This window comes from Lepisosteus oculatus, chromosome 8, assembly GCF_040954835.1.
Source record: "Lepisosteus oculatus isolate fLepOcu1 chromosome 8, fLepOcu1.hap2, whole genome shotgun sequence".
Taxonomy (NCBI): Eukaryota; Metazoa; Chordata; class Actinopteri; order Semionotiformes; family Lepisosteidae; genus Lepisosteus; species Lepisosteus oculatus.
This window is the reverse complement of record NC_090703.1, coordinates 8,968,453-8,992,165: the sequence shown is the minus strand read 5'-3', so window position 1 is coordinate 8,992,165 and position 23,713 is coordinate 8,968,453. Positions and strand designations below refer to the sequence as shown.

The 23,713-nt window shown below is 41.9% G+C and overlaps 2 protein-coding genes across 3 annotated transcripts; one reads left to right on the top strand and one right to left on the bottom strand.

Annotated features, from left to right (window-relative positions):
- The first annotated feature begins 24 nt into the window (after positions 1-24).
- angel1 (angel homolog 1 (Drosophila)) lies at positions 25-9,389 on the top strand. Of its 2 annotated transcripts, XR_011190215.1 has the most exons (11): positions 25-753; positions 1,589-2,095; positions 2,181-2,416; positions 2,641-2,710; positions 3,473-3,924; positions 4,897-5,047; positions 5,841-5,951; positions 6,499-6,568; positions 7,316-7,479; positions 7,627-8,043; positions 8,094-9,389. XR_011190215.1 is itself a non-coding variant. In XM_015350454.2 (10 exons), exons 1-10 carry the CDS (start codon positions 690-692, stop codon positions 7,785-7,787), a joined length of 1,986 nt encoding a protein of 661 aa, XP_015205940.2. In that variant the 5' UTR covers positions 25-689; the 3' UTR covers positions 7,788-9,389. The 2 variants fall into 2 exon arrangements, 1 of the variants encoding a protein (XP_015205940.2); XM_015350454.2 differs by having other exon boundaries at positions 7,627-9,389.
- Positions 9,390-11,978: 2,589 nt separating this feature from the next.
- vash1 (vasohibin 1) lies at positions 11,979-23,468 on the bottom strand. The gene is made up of 7 exons (XM_006632208.3): positions 21,968-23,468; positions 20,862-20,950; positions 19,817-19,873; positions 18,354-18,428; positions 16,912-17,293; positions 16,109-16,218; positions 11,979-15,273 (listed from the first exon to the last, which is right to left on the bottom strand). The coding sequence occupies exons 1-7, from the start codon at positions 22,226-22,228 to the stop codon at positions 15,201-15,203; spliced, it is 1,047 nt and encodes a 348-aa protein (XP_006632271.3). The 5' UTR covers positions 22,229-23,468; the 3' UTR covers positions 11,979-15,200.
- Positions 23,469-23,713: the final 245 nt, after the last annotated feature.

Genomic DNA, 23,713 nt, shown 5'->3' with positions numbered 1-23,713 from the left:
CAATCCTGCAGGATATTTCTTTAGCGCCCTGCTATCGGTTTGCCGAAGAGTGCTTTAGTATTGGCTGTATTATACCCTGAAAATCTCTTGCAGGGTTAGATTCAAAGAAAAGATCCCAAACACACTGCAAGAATCCGCAAGAATTTTCTACCACAATACCGCAGATCTAGTGTATTGTAAATACCACAATGCTTCTTTATACTTCGTAAAATTATCTTTTTTGCTTTTACGATGTCTCGTTTTTGTTTTATTGGAGGCAACGATTTCCGTGTCAAGTACTACTGTATGTGCAACTATGGAGTAATGTGAATGTACTTCAAATAACGGCTCTGGGAACTGACAACCTGCGATTTCAGTATTTTCCTATCAGTGTTTCAGTGGTAAACTCCATTAACGTTTAAGGGCTATACGACGCTGCCTTCTCGACTATACGACTGCTACAAATACCAATAGCGCAGGGAGTACAGTTTCTTGCCCTTAAAAATCACAAACTGAAAATTTTCCAAGGGTCTGGGAACGTTTGGTACAAGTCGTAATCTCAGTGGACTCTATGCGGTAAGCAACAACGAATATCTTGCATCAGACTACAGCTCAGAAGAGGCTCATCTTGAACTGCGGATTTCGACTGGCGTCGGTGTAAATAAAGTTTAAACAGCCACAGGAAACACGTGAGGGAGGCAGTGTGGAGCATGATTGCGTTTCTCATGTGTTTTGTTCTTCTGCCAATATCACGTTTACTACGCAAGTTTGCAGGTAAACACCTAGTTTTCTCTTTTCTCTCAGTGAACAGGCCTTAGTGTATTTGCGGCTCACAATTAGCAGTTTGCCTTCCCTGATGTGGAAATGTAATGTTATTAAATCACACAGCAGGTACAAAGTGCTGCGTTTGTAATTTGCTTTTCAAACTCGCCATAGCGACAGTTAGCATTTTAAATCATTGTTTTCTGGTAGTAATACAAAAGCACGATTTACAGCAAGTACTGCGCTGCGATGATCAGAAGCAGTAAACAATCAAGTATAAACCACACCTTCAGCAATTAAAAACAACATATTCCGTACCCTGACAGCTAAAGTGTTCATTATGATCTGATTTCCGAAAATACATTTCGGATTCAGAGATCCAGTAACTCTATTGGAGCATTTTCAGCTGACAGTTCTGTATCCGCAGATTTGTATGTTAATGTTATAAAGGCCACAAACTGGAAACAGCATATTTAAGAGAGAACTTTTTTTGAGGGGGGATAACTGTTGTCTTCAGCTGCAGATGCCTGAGAGAGTTTCTGAAGTTGCCAGCAAAATGTTATCTTTTTAAATCTCAAAACAATAAAGCAAAAGCATATCCTAAGATACATAAGGTCACAGCCGACAGGACCTAGTTGCTTATTGCTCAGAAGTTTAAGTCATTTCTGAAACGATCCCGGGGTATAGACCTTAGAACATAACTGGGCGGCTGGTCTGAGACACCCACCACCCTTCGCGTAAAGTCATGCCCCCCCCGACTCTTCTCCAAATGCATATCCTTGCAATTTCTGTACGTAACATCACACGTGAGCTTCACCCAATTTGCCAATTGTCTTATGACTGGCAGGTCGCAAACCAGAGCACGATGACTTGGACAGAGGAGGAGCGCCCTCTCTCCCAATGACCGAAAAGGAGACCTCAGTCGGGGGAGGGCTGCAGCTGGAGACTCTTCCTCAGGAGCAGAATGCCCTGCTGGAGCAGCGGCTCGGCGCGGAGAGCGCTTCTCAGCGGGGGGGCTGTGCAGGGACAGGGGTCCAGTGGCCTGGCCAAGGAAGCCAGCAGGAATTGGTGGCTCAGGGCGATGCGCCGGTCTGGGGGGAGCGTTTTCTCGGGTGGGCAGAGTGTGATCGGGCACACCCCGGCGAGCAGCCAGTGCAGAATCCCAGCACGGCCCTGGATTTGGGAATGCTTCTGGGTGAGGCAGACGCTCAAAGCTGGGGGATCGCGGCGGACCGTCTTCAGGAAGGATGGAGTTCCTGTTCCTGGCCGGGGCCGGAGGAAGAGCAGTGTTATCCCCCCTGGCAGGTTCAGGGCATGAGTTACTACCCACGCATGGAGACGGCACCTGTAGAAGGTGAGGAGGAAAGCTTCACGGTTTTGCGCGGCGGGATTTCTCCTGGTCTGTGGATGGCTTTGGTAACGAGACGCTCGTTTTGCAGAGGTGGGGAGAGTGTGGGAGGATCTGTCTGGGTTGCACTCTCGGACATGCGCTCCCCAGGGGTCCAGCCCTGCCACCACGGAGCCGTTCGAATTCACAGTCATGTCCTACAACCTCTTATCCCAGGACCTGCTGGTGGCCAACCCCGACCTCTACGCACACTGCTTTCCGGAGGTCCTTGCTTGGGAATTCCGATTGCGGAACATCCTGCAGGAGTTCCAGACATGGCAGCCAGATGTGAGTTCAACCTAATTGACCTGGTACATTACACCAAGGAGTTAACCCGGCCTGTTTGACTTTTAACTGTTTATGGGGAAGCATTTGTAACCCGTAGTTTGAAATTCCAGGTTAAGGCTGGACTTTGCCTTTGTTATTCTCTAATTCTTTTCTTGCCTTTTGAAATATTCTTGACCAGCCACAGGGTGCTGTTTTATTTTCTCATTTTTACTTCTGTTACTCAGATTTTGTGCCTCCAGGAAGTTCAGGAGAATCACTTTTGGGAGCAGCTTGAGCCTGTCCTGTCAGTCATGGGTATGGATGAGCTTACGTTGTCTCACTCGGATCATGCAATCGGGAGGTTGCTTCTGTGGAATCTGTGGAATGATCTGCTTCCAGTTTTGCATGGGGAGCTGTAGAAGTAGGAACCTATTTATGAGATAGTATCTGCCGGTCACATATATAACATATCTTATAAGTAAGCATGTTCAAGAAGATGTCTGCCAAACCCAGTCTTGTTATAGTCAGCTGCTATATCAAACTGCAACTCACAACTGGCAACTGACTGAAGCTAGGCAGGTGTGAGCCTGGCCAGTACCTGGACGGGAGACCTCCTGGGAAAACTATGGTTGTTGCTGAAAGTTAGTGGGACCAGAAGGGGGTGCTCACCTCTGTGTGGGTCCTGATGGCCCAGTATTGTGCCGGGTACACTATACCCAGGGTGTTTCTTGAAAAGAGGAGGGGAGTTAACCCTAGCGCCCAGGCCAAATTTCCCCCTAGTCTTTACCAATCATGGCCTCCTGATTATCCCCATCTATGAACTGGCTTCATCACTCTGTTCTCCTCCCCACTGATAGCTGGTGTGTGGTGAGTGTACTGGTCCACTATGGCTGCCGTCACATGATCCAGGTGGGGGTCTATACACTAGTGATAGTGGAGGCAAGTCCCTGTTATCTGTAAAGTGCTTTGAGTTTAGTGTCTAGAAATGCACTATATAAGTGCAAAGATATTATTATTAGTTCTAAAGTCAATTTCAGGCGATGTCTACCTTCAGATCTTCCTTCTTGTGTCTTCCAGGTTACTCGTGCGTTTACAAGCGCCGCACTGGCAGGAAGACAGATGGCTGTGCTATCTGTTACAAACCGGCCAGGTTCCGCAAAGTGTCGTGCAGCCTGGTGGAGTTCTACCGGCCGGAGGTGGAGCTCCTCGATCGTGACAATGTGGGAGTGGTGACACTCTTGCAGCCGGTGACCCCAGAGGGGTCAGAGGTGTGGGGTCAGAGGTCAAAGGCCCCACCCCTTTGCATCGCCAACACTCACCTTTTGTACAACCCCATGAGAGGCGACGTCAAACTGGCACAGCTGGCACTGCTGCTAGCCGAAATTGACCGGGCACTGAAGCCCTGGCGAGAGGAAGGAGTACAGTGTCCAGTCATTCTGTGTGGGGATTTCAACTCCATCCCTTACATGCCTCTGTACCAGTTCATCTGCACCGGCCAGATGTATTACCATGGGCTGCCAGCTTGGATGGTGAGGATCAAATGGTTTGGATTTTTAACTTCTGAACAACAGAAAGGTTATAAACGAGAGGAGGCAATTCAGCACATCTAGCCTGATTGGTTGTTTAGTAGATAATTAATCCAAGGATCTCATCCAGGCATTCCATGGAAGAAGCCAGGATATCGGCTGCAACAACAGGTTCTGGACCCGCACGGCCCTGCATATAAAAAAGTGACTCCTGTTTATAGTTTTAAATCCACTTTCACTTAGTTTCACACCATCTGCTGTCCTCCCCACTGATAGCTGATGACTGAAAACGCAGCACTAATGTGCCAGTGTCACGAGTTCTGGCTGATGCGTATGCGATTCCTGCATGAATGCTTATTGTGTTCTTCCAATATTTTGACTTATATTACTACTAATATTGTAGTAAAATTTCTGAAAATTCCGAGGTACCGAACGCATTTTTTAAAAGTGTTCTTAAACTTCAAGGTCCAGCTGTAGAAATACAAAGAATGCACGCCTTGCATTTTTAAGATGGCCAGTTTTTTCAGTTTAATCTCCCCATGAATTTACAATCCTCTTTACATCTCGGCTCACAGTGGCCACCCCCATACCCACAGGAGAATCAGGTGGATGTTGAAGTGCAGATGGGCTGTTCCAACTATTCCAACCCGCTCACCAGTGGAGCCCCAAGCTCTGCAGAGATGTACAAGGAGGAGGAGAGGCGCATTCCTCGTTGACATCACGGCAGGCTTGGAGGCTCACAGGAATTTGCAGGGGTCCCTGTTTCATTTGTGGCTCCGAGAGCCCTGGCTGACTAGTCTCAGTCACTCCCCTACTGGCATAAAAAAGAATTGATGCTGCTGCTTGGAGACTGAAGACGTCATTGCTAGATACAAATCTAACATTACTTTACAGGAGCTGAAAAACACATGGTCTCTGACCGTAGAACTTAGCATTGATTTCATTTGAATTTTGATCAATTCTTTTGTGTTTCAGATTTCTGGACAAGAAGACTTATCACACAAACTGAACCAGAGGAGGCTGTACGCCCCCTTGTGGCCTAGCAGCCTGGGAATAAGTGACAACTGTCAGTACTTCGCAGTCTGTGACAAGAAGAAGAAAAATGGTCAAGAAAAAGAAGAAAAAGGTCAGGCCGCGTGCTGGCAATCGATTCATTGGTTAATTTGCTTTAAGGTGGATCTTATACCTTTTGCGGTTATTGGACAGGGAAGTGAGCGAGTTAAAGGATTCTCTTCATTATGAACTAATGTGCCAGATCAGGGCCGGGAGGCACTTGTTTAGAGCAGGTTGAGCTGTATGACCCAGACAGTGTGGATGGGAGTCTGGGTCACGTCACTAGTCGAACGTGACCGGACTTCCTTGGCAGGGGTTATAAGTAATTGGCCAAGGCTCTCTTGGCTTCACAGTGACCCTTGTTCTTTGCCAAGGTGCCCGCAGGACTGCAGCGACAGGTTTGGCAGTGAGCCTCTTGCACTTCCCTGCAGAACAAAAAGATTAACTGGATGTGTGCACAGGTTGGGGGAGCCTGTCTGCACGTCTTCGTTCTCTGCTTGTGGGTGCTGCTGTTGGCACTGCAAGTAGAGACACAACAGACAATTCCACGTTGGGTGGGTAGAGAAACAAGAAACCATCGGTCATCCTAAATTTAAAGAAAAAGTTACATTTAGAGTGCAATCAGAAGAAAAAAATGTACAGGAGAGCACAAATTTTGTGGGAGTGTCTTTTACGATGAATTTGAAATGTGGTCTCCTAAACTGTACTTTTAATATGTTTGTTGTCTTTTTAGCATTTTAGTGTAACTTTTTTGACCTACTGTTCTGGTTTAATACATTAACTATACTAACTGATGAACAGGTAGTTCAGTTAGTTTTCTTTTAAGATTCATCTATTTATTATGTAATTGTGTATTTCTTGGGCAGGGAAACTCCAGTATAGTCACAAGTGTTTGCTTCAATTTCGTTTCTGTGAAATTGCCTGCACACGCCCAGAGTATCTTGTGTGTATTCCAGGAGTGACGGACGCTAAGCCAGGTAAAATCCCTAGGTGTTACCCTTCTGAACTCTTTATTCTTTGTTAAACCCATAAAGCTTCTTTATACTGTGTTGTGTTCAAAATAGTCCATATAAGTTTTGTACTTGCGAATAGGGAAGTTAAATTGCTATCTCACAGTTTCGCTCTGTTAGATATAAATATTTCTGTAGTGGGCAGGATTTTGTCTCTGTTTTGTTTCTAGCTCCCCCTACTACCACCTTTGCAGCTGTCTTCCTGGTTCATTCCTAATAAGTGAGGGAGGTTTTTCTCACCCTTGACCTCATGGCTTGGCTTGTTATTTCCTCAGCTAGATAAGTTAGTGCCAAACATTAAAATATTTAGTATGCTGTCCCTTTGTATTCATCATCTCGTCCGGTTAATTCGAATTTGACCAAACTGCTGAATTAACGATCAAAAACCTTTTTATTTAGAAAAAAAAACAGAGCAGCAGAAAGTCGCAAGTTTCTAAAGTTCTTGAAATTTGACTTAAAGAGGTGGCTGTTGTACATTTCAGTAAACTTTTTTTCTTTTGCTGTTTTCTTCTAGATCCCTCTAAAATACAGGCACAGGCCCTAAAATCTCTACCTGAACCTGATCCAGAAAAAAGTTCATCTAGGTAAAGGACTATGGCCTAATTGCTAAGAAAATAATAGAATATGCTAAGCACCATTTTGACTAAAAAATAGCATCCTTCTAGGATTTTGTCTAGAGCTAAGGTTGGCATAAAATAAGTTTAAGATTAAGAGTAGTGAATTTACCTACAGTCAGGATTCAGATCCCATTTGAGTGTACTGTAATTTTAGAGCTAGGATTAAGAATAAAGCTAAGATTAGGGATATTAATAAATAGTTAATGTAGTGATTTATAGATTTCATGATATACCCAAGTATAAATTAAAGATTAAGGTATAGGAAGTGCAGTGAGAAAGCAGTGGTAAAATTGAGACGAAATATATCCACTATGAGTCCTTACACCTTTCAAATGTAATTCTATCTGTACAAAAATAGAAGATGAACTAGCAGGTCTGAAGGATTGTCATAATTAATTGTTCATGCCTCCATTTGTTTTACCAAGATTTTGTATGTTGTTTGAATGCATGTCATACCTTTTCTAAATATTATCACCACATAAAATTAATTATAATCATAAATAGACTTTCAGTGCTGTTCTTGTAATTTTGTCAACTCACTATCACTGCAGGAAAGTGTAATTTAAATTAGCATTGACCCCACGTCTGCCTAAGTAGAGCAAATATAAGCTTATTCAGATTCTTAACCTTTTTGCATTATATTGGTTTTCATCAAAGTTATTTTACTTGTTTTTAGAACCTACAGTGCAAGAGGTCTTTTCTCTTCTCTCTTAGGTTCAGAAACACAATTTTTCATGGTTTCGATTTGACATCGGTTTACAGCCACTACATCTCAGGCACAGAGAAGCGGGAAGTAACTACACTGCACTGTGGCTCTGGGGCCACTGTGGACTATATCTTTTACTCAGCTGTGCCTGTCAATAACAGGAGCCAGCGAGGTATGAAAATCTTAAAACCCGTTCACTGCTGCATTAAACATCTCCCAATCCCACAGTCCAGCTCTATTCTTGCCCTGGAACTATTAAGGATGTACTAACGGGTACTGCACGCTAACTCTCCAGTCTTACTGCTGTTGTGCCTTGTAGGAGGAAGGCTGAAGCAGGATGGAATCCTGAAGCTGATGGGTCGTCTCTCTCTGCTGTCAGAGGAGCAGCTCTGGTCCACGAAGGGACTGCCCAATGAGGTCTTCTCCTCTGACCACCTGTCTCTCCTGGCTAAATTCCAGCTGGACCACACCTGGTTTTAATCGCCCCAGTGTAGATGACTTGGAAGCTTGATTTCTTGGAGGTAGAAGTTACATATAAATGGCAAGAACTGTTTACACGTTCAGCTACAATGGTTTCCCATTTACTTTCTAAGTATTACAACTACTGCATCCTTGGATGCTTGGAAAATTATTATTTTATTAGGAGCAGAAAACAATTAGACTTCAGTACAATTAGACTCCAGTACTTGCACCTCCTGTACCAGATATCAGCCATGTCAACCTGTGGCATCCTGAGGCAGTGGTATTGATACAGCAGTGCTCAGTATTTCAAATTTAGGAGCTGAGTCCTACACCAGGAAACTACAGAATTCTGTGGTCTTTTCAGTTTTAAAAACAAAATGTCTTTAAGTTTTCCTTCTTTTCCAGGTCTCTGAAACAAGGAATATAAAGAGAAACTTGCTTATTGGTTTTGGCTTGTTTGTAATGGGGTTGTTTTCAGCTTCGAAAGTTGTATTCATTCAACATTTACCGACACTCTGAGTTAACACTTTGCTTTACCACTATCACAAAGAAGCTGAAAAATTTGACATTTAGGTTTCTAAGTTAAGAGATGTTTGTTTTTGCTTTTTCAGCAAGTTCTTGTTCTCCCATTTCAAATAAATGGATGATAAGTTTAACAATGTAAACATTTTATGAATGCAACCTAGAGTGAGGAATGATGTTGATTCTTGAACAAAGCACAAAAAAATGGGAATATTTTAAGCTTGTTTTAAACAAAATTAAGGTTTATTTTTAAGGGAATGTATGCAGGTATTACACTTGTATAAATGTGAGAGGGAAGCTGCACAGGAGCAAGTAAAGGTTGATTCCGTGCTGATAAAGCAGACAGAAAAAAATACATTGCACTTCTGAAGAAGGATCAGCAGCTGAAACATGTTTGTTCTTCTTTTACCTTTATCTGTTCCATTTCACTAGTATAGTTACTTATTTTTAAAAGCACAATTCATGCTGTTTTGGTAGTTGCTTCATATTGCTTACATTTTGTAACATTTAACTAAGCAATGAGAACAGGTCTGTAAGTATAATAAGAAAGATGTTGAGAATCATAATTGATGATTAAGGTCAAGCTGTCACCAATTCAATTGCAAAGATGCTGTATGTTGATACCTTGTGAACTTCATTTAAGCTTGTTTTTATTTATTTTATGAAGAAACCTATAAGACATGTAGGTGTGCTTCTGCAGCAATGCCAAACCCTGCGACACAGAAACAGAGTGCTTCCTTTTGTATCAGTAAGCCATTATGTAATGACTTTTCTTTTCCTATACTTGTCTGTCCAGACTCCGTGGTTGTGAGTGTGCACAGTTAAAATACAGGTAGTTCAACAATCACATGAACCATCATTCGTGTTGCTCCTGGAGGCATGATTTTCCCCCTTTTCTTCCCTCAGTTACTTTAGTGTATTCAAACTACAAATGTATTTTTAAGTGGCTGTCTGAGTTTTTGCCAGAGAACTTTTCTTTTTCCATTCACGCATAGTTTGTCCCCTTAAGTCTGTGCTGTGGATGTTGACATATCATTTCAGCTTACACAGTACTTAACAAGTAAGAAAAGCTGACAGAATAAATGTTGTGGAAAATGATGTCTCAGTGTGTTTGAAATGTGTTTGCAGAGGCAGGAGAAGAACAAAGCAGCCAGAATTGCCACACGAGCTGCTCAGTCTTCTCTAGTCTCTTCTCTGCCCATTTTTAGTTTCTGGGAATGAAAACTAGGGTTTGAGAAATGAGGCGCCAGGCCACTCTGTAATGGTTAGAGATCTATATTCCAGACCAGAAGCCCGTGGGTTCAACTCCCAGGTGGAATTGTACCATCCAGTACTGCACTTTACTCAAATTGCTCCAGTAAGTACAGTGCCCTGTGGGTACTCTGGGTACTGTCCAGGCTGTCCTTGGAAATAAAAATTAGATCGGCCACTTAAGAGCAAGTTGCATAAAGGATTTAAAAATAAGCTACTACAGGGTGTGTCAGCAAAGGTAGTCTGAGCTTTCACCATCTTCCATGCAAGGATAAATCATGAAACGATTAAATGGAAGATGTTAATTAGAAGTTCTAATTAGTGTTAATTAGAAGATGTTTTTTTTATCTATTTCTGTCCACTGTGAAATCTCTTGAGTTCAGATTTAGTCTGGCTCTACTGATGTGCACACTGTAAGGGTGGAGAAGCAGTTGTGTAATTCTGTAAATAATTCATCTTGTACTGCATCAGATCATAGAGTGCAGCCAAGCATGTACTTCAGTTCTTGCATGGGCTCCATATACAGTATTTAAAATGGAGGGAATAAAGACCTGAGATGAGGACTTGCTACAGTACATGTGCATAAGAATAAAATAAATATAAACCTCGCCCATCTCGATTTAAAAATCATACCTGCCTGAGGTATACCGGGAGAAATGTCTCCGTGGAACAGGAAGAAATTAAGGTGACAGAAGGACATGGGATTAGAAATTTGAATGATTTCATGCCTGTTCTGGTTTGTAAAATGTGTAGAGTTTGAAGAAGAATCAGAGAAGAGTTTGTACATAGACCTCCTCAGACCCTGGCTCCTTGGGGTGGAGGAATGAAGACTAGTGGTTACAACTAATGCAATCTAGATTTTTCTTTCACAGTCTTAAAAGGTATTCTTAAGGAATACCTTAAATTATACAATATGTCTATGAATAGATCACAATTCAGATTTTCCCCTGAGGTACAGGTTTTAAAGTGGGAGAAAACTTTGAGTTATTTCCACTCCAACTGACAGTTGCTGCACATGCAATATCCTCCAGGTGGTAAAAACAGTAGTTTACTCATCTGATCTCATTACTCATCGGATCTGCACATCACCTGTGTGGCCCCTTGACCTACAAACAAATCTAATGCTGCCTCACAGCGAGTGTAACAATCTTCATGGTGCAATTGTAGATAGAATGTATAGTTTGAGATTAACTGTTTTGTTCACTTTTAAAGGGGCAGCAGTCTTATGCTGTCATTGTATAAATGGATTTGGTTTTTAAGGGAGAGATTTAGCATAAGACTGATTCCCATAAGAAGAGCAGTGTTAGGTGCTGTAAATCTTCTGCGTGTTTAACTGAACATCATTGCTCCCCAGTGCTAGATCTGTGTGACTCTGAAGGGCACTTGGCAGAAGGCTGGACTCTTGAAGTTACCAAATCGCCTTGTTAGCGAGCGAGTTGATTGGACAGGGTTGATGAGATGGCTTAACCTGTTGGACGCCAAGCCTGGGGACAATCAAAGCAGAGCACAGAGTGGGGCTGGCTTAAGTTCGTGCGCTTTCACTCAGCTTCTGGGGTGCAGTTTGTAACCTAGCAAAATCTAACTACCAAGCACACAGTCGGAATAACAGACCACTATCTGGGAAAGAGCAAGTCTCCACACCTCACCAGGATGGGAGGGTCTAAATTTGAGGGTCTGGGCAAGTATGTCTAACTGGCACAAAATTCCACCTGCAGTGATTGATGTCACCCTGACTGAAAAGCATGACTTTGATTAAGTCCTGGTAGCCCCATTTATTGCCTTTCCTGCATGTTCATCCTGATGTGCTGATATTCCAGCAGGGTACTGCATGTTCTCATGCTGCTTGTGTAACTGTGGCTTTTTTTTCAAGATGAGAGTGTGACCATTAAGCTGCAGATGTCCTATTTTCCAGGCTTGAGCCCCACTGGACATATGGGGGGGGAGGGGTGGCATCTAGCCAGAGAGCCATTGCGTGCTTGTTTAGGCTCTGCATGAGGAACGGAACAAAACCCCACAAGACAGCTACCTGGTGCCAAGCATGAGTCACAGATAGGCAGCTTGTAGAATTCCAGCAGTAGCTACACGCTTCATGCCTGCAGACTGTTACAGTAGATCCCCTGTTGGTGAGAAATGCTAATTAGCATGAGTTTACCCATGTCATATCTGTTTATGGGTGGTGCAGTGGTTAGCATTACTGCCTCGCAGAGCAGGGACCTTGGGTGCTATCTGTGTGAAGTCTGTATGTGTTTGTGCGTCCTCATGTTCACAGGGGTTTCCTCTGTGTGTTCCGGTTTGCTCCTGCTGTCGAAAAAATTACTGATGGGTTAATTGGCTTCTTGGAAAATTGGCATGGCGCTTGTGTCTGTGTGCCTTCCCTGTGATGGATTGGTGTCCCATCCAGGGTGTATCCTGCCTTGTCCCCTTTGCATTCATGTGTTGCAGTTCAAAGAGGTTTATTTTGCTGCTTGGTACATAGACAAGATTAAACATATTTTTCATGACTCAATAATGTTTCAAAATTATTCTCAAGTTGTATTAAAGTTTAAAATAAACAAAGATTAGTAGAAAAGTAATCCAAAAAACCACTTCTTCATTTCTTTTTTCCTATGTTATAAAGCAGTATGAACAAGTTAGTATCAGATGTCTTCCTAGAAGCAAAATCGTGCATTTTTTAAACTCTGCTCAACAACGCTTCCAAACAAAAAGTATAAGGAACTACACAAAAGTATTACACTATCTCTGGAGGCCTCTTTCGAAAAAGAAACAGAGAGGAACTTATTTAATTAGCGGAATTACAGAAAATGACACCGGTAATGGCCACAGTGAATGAAATTAAAAAAGAGAATCTGAATTCTGTCAAAATACAGCTCCCGCTATATTCAGTAGCTAATGCAGGATTGAGAGCATAATGAGATGTCATTTGCGTGTCTTCCTTCTGTGTTGTTTTTATAACAACTCACTCATGGTCAGCTTTATCTCTCTGGGGCAAGGGCATGCTGTGGGGAAAAAGCACTTCCAAGATCCAGATTTAGTCTTTCTTGGCAGTGTGTACAGTAGGTTGACAAAAATGATTCATTAGCCTCTTTATTGCTTTTTGATGAAAATCACATTTATTGATTAATCTTTGCCATCTTTATCCTCTCAGAAATTCTGCACATCTCACGCTTTTATGAAAGTGCTTAGAAACTGCTGAGATCATAATTTTGTCTTGGAGATCAAACAAATAATGAGAACCAGTCTGAGTATATACAGTACGGTCTTGACCATCTGTCTTAAAAAAAAGTGTGAAATCAAGATACTGGTAGATGTAAAATGAATGGAGATGAAAAAAGTGGTAAATATGTTGGGTATCTAGCTTTAATGAGTGAAACAAAAAACACTTTTTCAGTAAAATTTTAAAAGCCTCGAGTGAATAGAAGCATTTTCGTTTAGTTCTACAATAAGGGAGCTGTATAGACTGAATCTGTACTCTAGAAAGGACATTTATAGAGCCTTAATAAATATGGATTAATTCTATAGGCAGCAAACATTTTCAAGTAAACACGTGACTCTTGTTCACCAATAACATTTTACTAAATAACTACAAAGTCATTACTGTGCCTTGAAAATATTTTGTTCTTTCACGTAGTTACATAGAACAGGCTTTCCATTAATTCTCACCTGCCTGAAATAAATCTACAGTGAACGACAAGGTACAGGTAAAATATCAGTTGAGGGCTATCAGTGCTCTTCAGTGTGATGTGGAAGTAAATATTTAATATACAACTTGTAAACAAACCTCTCTTTGCACCTTTGCCTTTATTAAGACTTCACAATCCTGCACTAATACTGCGAGGGTAATTACTCTTCAAAGCTGACCCTAAACCTACAAAAACACTCACACTTATCATTATACTTCTGTTTTAACCAACATACAAGATAAAAACAATGCTCTCCAGATCTAAATATTTATTGAAAAAACTTGTCAGTTTAAGTCCTTTAATCTGACCACTATTAGCTAACTACTACCCTGGCTGAAATATGTACTGTATGTGAGCAAAACCAGAATCTGACCACCCAGGAGAAACATCTGACGTTACAGTTGCACTTTCTCCTTTAATGGGGTTTCAGATTTGAACTCCTCTCAAACTTTTGGCTAGCAGAAGAAACATGCTGGTACACTCAAAACGTTCTCGCAGCATTTGTAATCAAGACAGCACGATTTATTGTGATGTCATTTTTTAAACAATCCCTGCCAAGCACAAAACGTTTGTAAGGTTTTTACAAATAAAGTTTAAATGTTTTCCAGCATTCCTAATACGTACGGTTTCTCATAGTTAACATTTTTTAAAGATGCAGTTCTACTCTTAAGTGTGGATTTCATGTGATATGTGACACATTGTTTAAGTTGGTGATTCTTATTTCTATTTTAAGACTATCCCTGCAATGTTATTCCCTAAAATGTGGAATTCCTCATTCTTTTCTATTTTATACCCACCCAGTGTGGAATCGCCACTCATTTAACTCGGCTTTACGGTTCTAACTATTGATCAGAGACACAGCAGATAGACAGATATGCTCCTCTGACACACCCTACTATCAGTGTCATTTGTCTTTTGATACACTGCAAGCTCAGCAGTGCCCTACAGGAGAGGGAATGGAAGAGTGTTGATTTACTGCAAGAACGCTGCCTGGCTAAAGCTGACGCAATCAAAGAGACACGAGGACAACTGGTGCATTACTGCCACTTGTTGGAGCCTGACCACAATGGGTTGATATTAATGCACAGGCTCAAACATCAAATCTGGACCACAGATTACATCTGTGCCTAATTAGTCTTAACCTGTGCTCTAAGCAAAAGTCTTCACTTAGTTGAGCCACTCAAGAATCTCATTGCAACTCATTCTAACTGTTGCTTCAAGTCTGTTGATTTTGATGAATCGGCTTAACGCTATTGTTGCATTGCAGTTGGAACAATCTGTTTATTTTGTAGTTATCTGTATTTGAAATGCTAGTGATTTTAACTATTGTTTGCTCATAAAGCCTTCTTAAACACAATGAGTGGAAATTAAATGTGTAGGTGGTCTTAGAGTTTTTCATATGAAGGTGAATGGTGTAAGATTTCACACAAAAGGCACTGGATGCTTTGTCTTCAAGGTATCTTCTACAAAAGCGCAACTACATACTGTCCAGCAGAGCTAAAGATTAATGCTATTTATATACACTAGTAAAGAGCAAGGCGAAGAGGCCTACAGTACTTTCACTGGCTGCTTCATCAGTTTCAACTTTTGACGGGACTCTCCTGTTACTCCCCATCTATGCCTTCACTCCAAGTCAAGCCAAACTGAAAGGACAAAGTCTTCAATTCACATCTCGGCCTGCCAGCAGCAAGCTCAACGTCAATATAAGTGATTCACAATATGTTTCTGCAAACCAACAAAGCTCTGTCCCTGCCCCTGTCACTCTGACCACTCTTCCTTCAAGCTCTACCAGCCATTTCAACCTCTACCATCACTAAAAAGTGTTAGTGGTTCTCTGCCCACAGGCTAAGACTTCAGCAAACATCTGGCAGATTTGGTTTGTTGTGGTCACAGTGCTTGACCCAGAAGTTGTGGTAGGTGAGGTACAATACTCTGGAGGTCCAGTGGCTTCCTGCGGCTCATGAGAAGCTGGGATGTTTTAAACTCGGATCTGGTAGCCATTGATGTCTGAGGAAGGCTTCTGTTCAGGTGGCTTCTTTTCCCCGGATGGCCTGTAAAAAAGGCGGCAAATGTTTTGTAAGCTATAGCTCCACATCCCACCATTACAAATCCATGCATCTGTTTTCATTCCTCAACTGCTGCTGTGCAACTAACCCTTCCCCGCAGCTTAAGAATTTCATTTTTCTTTTTTCTCTCCAGAGACAGAGACAGAATAAAAGACACTTTATCACTACAGTAGGTATTCAGAACCAGACAGCACACAGATATATAAAACCTGCATCTCTTAGCACAAGGAAAACAATGTATTTCAGTAGTTCAGTGAGATCCAGAGGGTTACGAAATATGCATGAAGTAATTGGTGTGACTCGCCTAGCTGCGAAATGGCAGCCCCATCTCTCAATGCCCAGCCCGCCCTCACTATTGAGAGAACTGAGCCAGGGAGCTGCTGCACGGCTGTAGATGGGGAAGCGGAATGGGGGTGATAACACAAAAGAGAGGTAAGCAAAGGGAAGTCCTGGGTGTGAGACTTATATATGGTATGTAGGCAAGTGGAAGTGTTAAGGATCTAACCATCTTCTCGATCTTCTGTTATAAACTCCATGCGGTAGGCAACAGCCCTAAGGCTGTGTAATGTCTCATTTGGCATTAAGAGACACATATGGAAGAAATGATCAATGCACAAAAATGTTTTCTTTTCAAATTGATAAGCAGGAGGATTCAAGTCATGTCCGTAAGCTAAGGCACTGCTAAAACCTTTCCTGTGCTTGCCAGCTGCCCATGAGTGCAGGCTCCACCCAAATTTCTCACTGTAAAATAATGAACCCTTTGAATCTGAGGGGCTTGAGTTATCCTGCAACATTAAACGCATAGCGACGCAGGCAGTACCGTCTCTCCCCTCGGCTGTTTCTCCGTAAAGGGCTAGACGGGCCTCGCTGAGGGGAGCCCATGTCTCTTTTCCTGTCTTTGGTAGGGGAAGATGGGGCTGGTTTTCCAATCTGTAAGAAAAAAGGTACAGAAAAATGTGGGACTGTTTGGCGACGGTCATCTCCGAACAGACTGCATTACAGTCCATCATGCTGTTTTCTTGCTGTTTGTCTCTGGAAAGAGTTGTAAATACTGACATTATACCCACATGTTTTTGTGACTTTAATAAATTAACATGTTTTTTTTTTTTTTTTTGCGTGTACTATCCTGAATTCCTGAAAACATCTTGAAATACTGCAAGGAATTTTTGCACAGAATGGTAAAAAAATGTTAAGGTAAGAAAAACAACATTCTTGAACATGGAAGATTAAATCGACTTCAGCCTAAAGCATTTCTGCAGTTTCTCCTTCATGTAACCTCTGTCTCTGTGTGTGCGCTGGTGAAAGCCATGAAGTTCACCATCACATATCACTCGTCCTTAAACTGGCACTGCAGCAAATAGTACAGTATTCACGAGGGATCTTCTGGACTCAGTTACTGAGTTACTGGGTACTTCTTAGTGTCAATACACTGCTCTCCAAACAGCAGCAGAAATTTTGTCAGAAAGGACTGTTAAGAACTGGAGGACATAGACATTTGCTTCACTGTCATTGTCCCAAGTGCTTTTGTTTGTTTTTTTTTGCAAAGTAATCCCTTCCCTCCTGTACGGCCATTAGCAGCCTGGCAATCTGGCCCCAGGACAGTCACGTCACCTCACTCCTCACCTTGAGCCTCATATCCCGGGTGTGTCTCTCCAGCTCCCTGCGGAAGTCCTCCGGAGACAGCTTGTCCAAGTCCAAGATGGAGTGCTTCCACTCGATCTGCTCCACGCTGTGGGGGTCGTGTGACACGTACTGGCCAATCTTCACCTTCTTCAGGGTGTGCCAGTATCCCCGGTAGGCACTCTCAAACTCCTGCACCAGGTCGCTCAGGGTACGGTACTCCAGCTGCTTGTACATCAGGTCTTCCCGGCGGCTGATACCCAGGGCTCCGAAGCGCCCCCCACAGTGCACCCCCAGCACGATGTGCCGGAAGTAATTCCCTGAGAACTGAGTTTTAAAGCTGAGAGGGAAACGCTCAACACCGGGCATGCTGTTGGTAAGGTAACTGAGAAAACTCGAGTCAAGGAACACACAATATAGCTGCATACTTCATTCTCCCCAGGGGCAACCCATTTCCCAGACATCACTATTGCTTTGGACATGAAAACAAAGGAAAAAGAAAAGATTACTGCAGTCACTGATGTTGAATTGTTTTTTTTTTCTTTTTTCGTATCTAAAATATTGAAGGTTCAATAAGCTTTTCAAGTAAAGACTGACACGACAGTTATACAGTCACGATCCTCCCTGGTCTAGCCTTTATGAGGGGAAACCTGTGAACCAGACATTTAGACAGGATACTGTCTTCATTTTTGTCAAAGTTACAGTACCTTCTCAGTTGCGCATCAGAGAGAACATCATCAGCATTTCTCTTCAAATTTTCCCCCAGAAAATTCCCCCAGAAGGGTATTTTTGTTCATTAGAGGAAATAACAATTCCACATGAAGTTTTTTTTAAAACAGTGTCTGCATTTTCTAGTCTCCTCTGTCAGATTCACAAAGTATTCCATTACGTGGTTTGAAATTCAAAACTCTGATTCTGCTTTTTTTACCACAGATTCCTATCAATGACCCCGAGACCTACTGTATCTATACAGCTGGGCATTTTAGCAGTCTAAGGGAAGTACTTTGCTCAAGGCCCACCCAGGCTTTGAACACACAACCCTCAGAATTAACCCAAAGCATTATTAAAGGAATATAAAAGTTACTCAGATCCATTTCTGATTATGACAGTGTTAATGACTGATTAAAGCATTCCAGTAGACTGAATATTCGGAACCCACATATACAGTACCATTAACGTTTTAGATAAGGCTAAACTCTCACTATCTTTTTTAAATATGAGTTAAACATTGTTGTAGCATACAGTACCACTACTATAAATGAAATACAAAAATGACCTGATTCTCTTTATAAAAAAGCAGAAATGCAGACCTGATGTAATATGCTGTATGACGAACCCAAGACTTGCTTACACAGTGAAAAGCAAAGCACAGTCAGTTCCCCATGACAGTGGTTGGCCATCGGGCTAAAATACCTGCCAAGGTTTCAGAGCGTAGAAAAGGATACATTCCCAGGATCACAGCCTCCAAACACTTGATTGGCAGTGACTCCCGGATCATCTCCTTAGCGATGTCCATCAGCCTGTGTTGGAGAAGCAGTGTTATCAGAGTAGAAACTCTGGAAAAAAAACACTTCAGTGTTGTTTCCTGATACCATCCTACCATCCTGAAACCATCACGTGTGCTGTTGTGCTAAATAGAGTTCTTAATGGAGGTTCGGGATCAGGTCAGACCCTAACCTCACCCATATCCATGGCCCAACATCAGTCCAGCATGGCTGCTTGTGCAAATCTGTCTCTCCTCTCCATCACTGTCCTATTAGTATCTCCCTGACTTATCCCTCTTGAAAACGGGGGTTCCATCCGCCTTATGCTCCCACGGCCTGGTCAGTTACCCCAATATATCTATCTAATTCAATGACAACTTATTACATAATAATTTGAGTTTAACTACTGATATTTTTAATAAATTGAATTTAAAAAAACAAAGTTATGAAAAGACTTTCTTTGTTCCTAGCCTAGGTGGTTTCAAGAATCAGTGCAATTCCAGTCTAAAAAGGATTCACAATAAAGAGAAATAGGAAAAAAAAAAATCTGGCACAGCAGAACCTAAGGAAGTGTGGTGGACCAGAAAGAGGAAGTCACAGATGCTGTCATTCAGTTGTACAATAGAAATGAAAAAAAAAACATCTATAACATCTCAGCAAGAACCTGAATAGCTGCACCCTTCCTGTCATGGGCTAAATTAATTAGATGATGTGTTATAAAGTTCATCAGTGAATACAGTAAACCCCCAGTTTAACAGACTAATGGGTGGAACTTGTGTCTGTTATTGCTGAATGTCAATTAAATCACAGATTACATTTTATGCCCCCAAAACACACTATTACATGAAAAATATACATGTACAGTATGCAATCAACACAGTTAATGAAAATTGTTCCTGTGCCTTTTGTCGTGAATATGCAAACTCTTTATTTTATGTCATAAATATACTGTACAAAAATTTACTAAAGACTACGAAACACAAACCCTTCATAAGCAACCAGCCTATCACTATAAGGCACTACTGCTATTCCTGAATTTCAAACCTGTGTAAAATCTAACTTTGTTTTATTATCTGTACATTTCATTGTTATTGCATGGAAAGACCTGTTTTTCTTATTTTACAGTCTCATCTTATTTTATATCTTGTCTGTTAAATCTGAAGTAAAATAAAGTGAAGTCTGTTAAACCTCAGGTTTACTGTACACTCAGTCCCTTTTCAAACTTTTCTCTACAGCCCCAAACAGACTGTATGCAGTGTGCTACAGCTATAGAACGTGCTCATCAGCTTGACCCAGATGGCACTATGGTTGTACATGTGCATTTTTCAATAAGATTCTAAAACAATCAGCTTCATGTAACCCCACCTTAAGCAATATAATTTCAGTTCTGGCACAAACCTTACATAACTGGTGAGTTTACTTACGCAGTAAGAGGCCTGCTCTTCTTAATTTCAAAGAACTGTGTTCCAGTATGATTGTACCTGAGAGGGTGCTGTTAAGAAAGATTAGGACGAGAACAGACTGACAAAAATATCAACTACAGAGCCAGTAGCGGGGGGGGGGGGGGGATTCGGAAACAGAATAAAAATAAAAATAGATCTAATAAAGCAACAGCTGTGGCAGACCCCCACTTCTAAATATTTTACATCATTCATGGTCTTATGGGTGAATTATTCATAAGCTTCAGATATGACAATTACTTCACGCTTCCCTTCCCTGAGTTACGCGATTAATTTTGCCAAAGCACTTAAAACTTCAACAACAATCTGACTAGAGCAAAAGAAGAAAGTGTTTATTTTTTGGAAATAACTCTCAAAAGGCATATTTAGAGCTCCTGTACCTTAATTTCAAACAACCTTTTAAGTTTTGAAAGATACCACAGAAATTACAAGGCTGGTCTTTGGATTGTTACAATGGCCAATTTGGTGGGAACTTACATTTGGTTAACATACAGTACCTAGGCTTCTGCGTAATGCATTAAACATACAAAGTGAAGTATATCAATCTGGGGATTTTATCCACCCAGTGTAACAAACCAAGACTACAGATTAAACTGTGTCAACTCCTTATCCTGCACCGACTGCACTTACAGAAAATCATATGAGTGCAGCTTTAATGAGTTTACCATGACTGGTGTTAGAGAAAAAAACAAGTGACAGTCATTAATGGTAACAAAAAAAAATATTCGGAGGTTATACAGTATGTGTGCTTAGATACAAGACCATTGTTGTAATATAATGCAATATTTCTTACAGCACTCTGGCCTGTATATTAGAATAGCGAATAATTCTGAACAACCAAACCCTCTAATGAACTGACTGACATCATCGTAGCATAGTAGATAATGAAGTCAGAGCACAGTTACGAAGATTTTACAACTCATTTTTCTCTCTTGACTGCAACCAGACCTCTCTTCAGTTCCTTGCAGCTGAGCTGAATGGATAACAGCCTTTCCTGCTTTAAGGATACTGCAAGTCCCTGATGTATCTCTGTATGGCTTCCAGGCGATGTGGGATGGTGGTTAATGGCTGGTATGCAGGCACACTTGGTGTTGGAATCTGCAAGTAAAAAATTAAAACACCGGCAGGCATACTTGACACAATCACCATATTCACGGCAGTGTGAGAATCCCTTCTTGTTCATTTGTAAAGCATTTTTTTTAAAAAGAAATGCGTGACTATAGTCTTGGGTTAGAAATCTGTGTTCGGTAGAAGCTTCACATGACTTCAATTAAGCAGAAACAGAAGACATGTATTTGGCTTCTGACATTCTTCACCATTTACAGGTCTATAAATGAGTTACAGCAGAGTGGGATGTGAATGCTACCACACAGAAATCTTGATCTTGGAGTCCACCGACAATGTGCTTTGTGTCAGGCAGCAGGGAATGATTCATTTCAGGGTGACACAGTAGAATCCCTTCAATGCAAGAGAGGATCTCACATAAAATAGTATTTCTTAAACTGTTATCCATGCTAAAAACTAGGGTAGTAGGAAACATAGAGAAAGTGACACATAAAACGTGTAATATCAATAATAAGATAGATAGATAAGACTTTATTGATCCCGAAGGGAAATTGATGGGGAAATAACAAACCTTTGGTTGTGTTCTTAATCTGAAGCTAGGCAACCTGACACAGGAATAGGAAAAAATGAAAAGTTTGACCCAACCACCAATTACGAACTATAGCTTTTGTGTCCTGGGTTTTGTTGCAGACGGAAACATCCAAGGTGGAGTTTGAATCTTCCCTCTATGTTCAATCTGGTTTCCTCCATCCTTTCAAAGTCATGCTGGACAGTTTCATCGGGGTTTCGAAATTATACCTCAACTGTCTGTGTGCGTCCTGCGGTAGAATAGCTTCTTTCTGCCCTGCCTTCAGATTGCCAAAACCCTTACCAGCAGTAAGCTACTTTCTCATAAGGGATGACTTTGACTAAACCTGCTTCTCTCTCTGCCCATGTGTAAGCCAGACAGTAGGCACTTGTACTAGGTTTGTAAAAACATCTACATTTTGTGCGAACCCCGAGCAGAAATGAAAGGATTGATTTTACAGCCGGAGGAAGAGTCGCTCTTACCTTGGGCAGGTCAGTGGCTCCCCTGATCCTCCTGACCAAGGCCTCGCCCTCGGGATGGATCCGGGCCACGTGCCGCCACATCCTCTCCCATGTGGCCTCGTTCACGGGCAAACCGCCCCGATTGACGAAGAACTGCACCCCTCCGTCAACCGTGTCCTCCTCCCCCTCGTCGTCCTGCTCCTCATCGCGCTGCGCCACGCCCTCGCACCCCACGGAGCCACGCAGCAACCCCGCTGGGATCCCCGTCCTGTCCCCGGGCATTTCTGCTGCCCCAACCCCCGACCCCGTTACCCTATTCGACCGTCGCCGGCTCAAATTGTCACATCAAGTACGAGTGGACAGAGATTGTGTGCCGTTCATGACAAGATGGACACGGAGCTGGTGATTGTTCTTGGTGCTTGCAAAAACACAGTTTGCCACAACTAACACGAACTGTGAAACGAGGGAATGCACCCTCGATTGAACAAAAATGGCTTAAACGCAGTCTTAAACGCAATGTATTACTGCAGTCTATAATGTTATCCAGAAACCATATTTGTCAATACATGGTCGAAACATTGATAGATTTGTTAAGACTTCGCGTGTGTTCAAATTGTATTACACAAAACTTTTTTCTAGTTGTACGTGCCTGTGGTTAATTCATTACATTGCACTGCAGTCCAAGACATTCGTCTTGTGTGTGTATACTGCACAATGACGGCATTAAAAGCGCACTTGAACAAAGGTAGAAAAAATTTAAAACTTTAAAAAATTGTATGTAAAATGTGTTGAGTGACAAAACATTCTAAAACTTTTCAAAAACGAAAGACATTCATAGACCTTTCTCCCATCATATAATGATAAAATACACAAATACTGTAGGTTAAAACAACTTCAGCACTTCTAACGATCGATAATCCGATAAAGGTATCGATTAAGAATAATACACTCGCGGCTCAGACTGTGTATACAGTATGTGTACAATTGTAAGTGATGCAGAATAAAATTCGCGTTTCTGCTACGATTCCACTAAAAATCACATATTCAGAATCTGTACATACTGTAAAACAGAACAATGTGCTGTAACAGCTATTCAGTGTTTTAAAGGTATATTCAAGCGCAACGGTTCTGTGGTTTTTGGTTAGCACCGTATAGAAAAGCTCTAAAAAGACCAATACTAACATAGGAGTACCATCGCGTAACTGTGCACGTAAAATCGACTTTATAATATTGCCTAAAGGCAAGCTAGTTTAGAACAGTTACATTTAAACCAGAGGTCACCCAACCCACGTCCACAGCGCCATGCAAAACTACACAGACGGCCTCGCACAATTCCTTGACCCTCGGTTTCATCGCCGTTGACATTCCACAGTGGTCCATTCCTCCCTCACTGCATGTTTCCTTCTTGTACGTAACCGTCTAGTTTATTTCTCAGTCCTAAAATCCATTGTATACGGTGAAAGCAAACTGATCATGCCTGTTACATTGTGTGCGGCTCGGGACACTCCCAGAACACTCGCCAGTGCGCATGCTCGCTGTAGAGCGATTACTGTATCCTCAGCGCAATGTGCTTTCTTATGCTTTCGCTATAAATAGAAGAACATACACACTTCCTAAGCAAATATCCTGGGAAAAACAGCGAGCGAAATGCCGCACAAATTCGATAGAAAGGATTTCCTACTGATGTACGAACCGGGAACTTTCAGTTCACTTTCACGTGTAATGTTAATGTCTATTGACAGGAATGACACTGCGTCGCAAGTTTGA

What these genes read in the sequence shown, in the direction of transcription:
- vash1 (XM_006632208.3), bottom strand. Translation starts at nt 22,228, where the DNA reads ATGCCCGGGGACAGGACGGGGATCCCAGCGGGGTTGCTGCGTGGCTCC. An exon ending in GAGGCTGTGATCCTGGGAAT is followed by an intron (nt 17,294 to 18,353) that starts GTATCCTTTTCT and finishes GAGTTTTCTCAG; the next exon opens with TTACCTTACCAACAGCATGC. An exon ending in CCCGGGATATGAGGCTCAAG is followed by an intron (nt 16,219 to 16,911) that starts GTGAGGAGTGAG and finishes TTTTTCTTACAG; the next exon opens with ATTGGAAAACCAGCCCCATC.
- angel1 (XM_015350454.2), top strand. Translation starts at nt 690, where the DNA reads ATGATTGCGTTTCTCATGTGTTTTGTTCTTCTGCCAATATCACGTTTA. An exon ending in TCCAGACATGGCAGCCAGAT is followed by an intron (nt 2,417 to 2,640) that starts GTGAGTTCAACC and finishes TCTGTTACTCAG; the next exon opens with ATTTTGTGCCTCCAGGAAGT. An exon ending in AGTGACGGACGCTAAGCCAG is followed by an intron (nt 5,952 to 6,498) that starts GTAAAATCCCTA and finishes GTTTTCTTCTAG; the next exon opens with ATCCCTCTAAAATACAGGCA.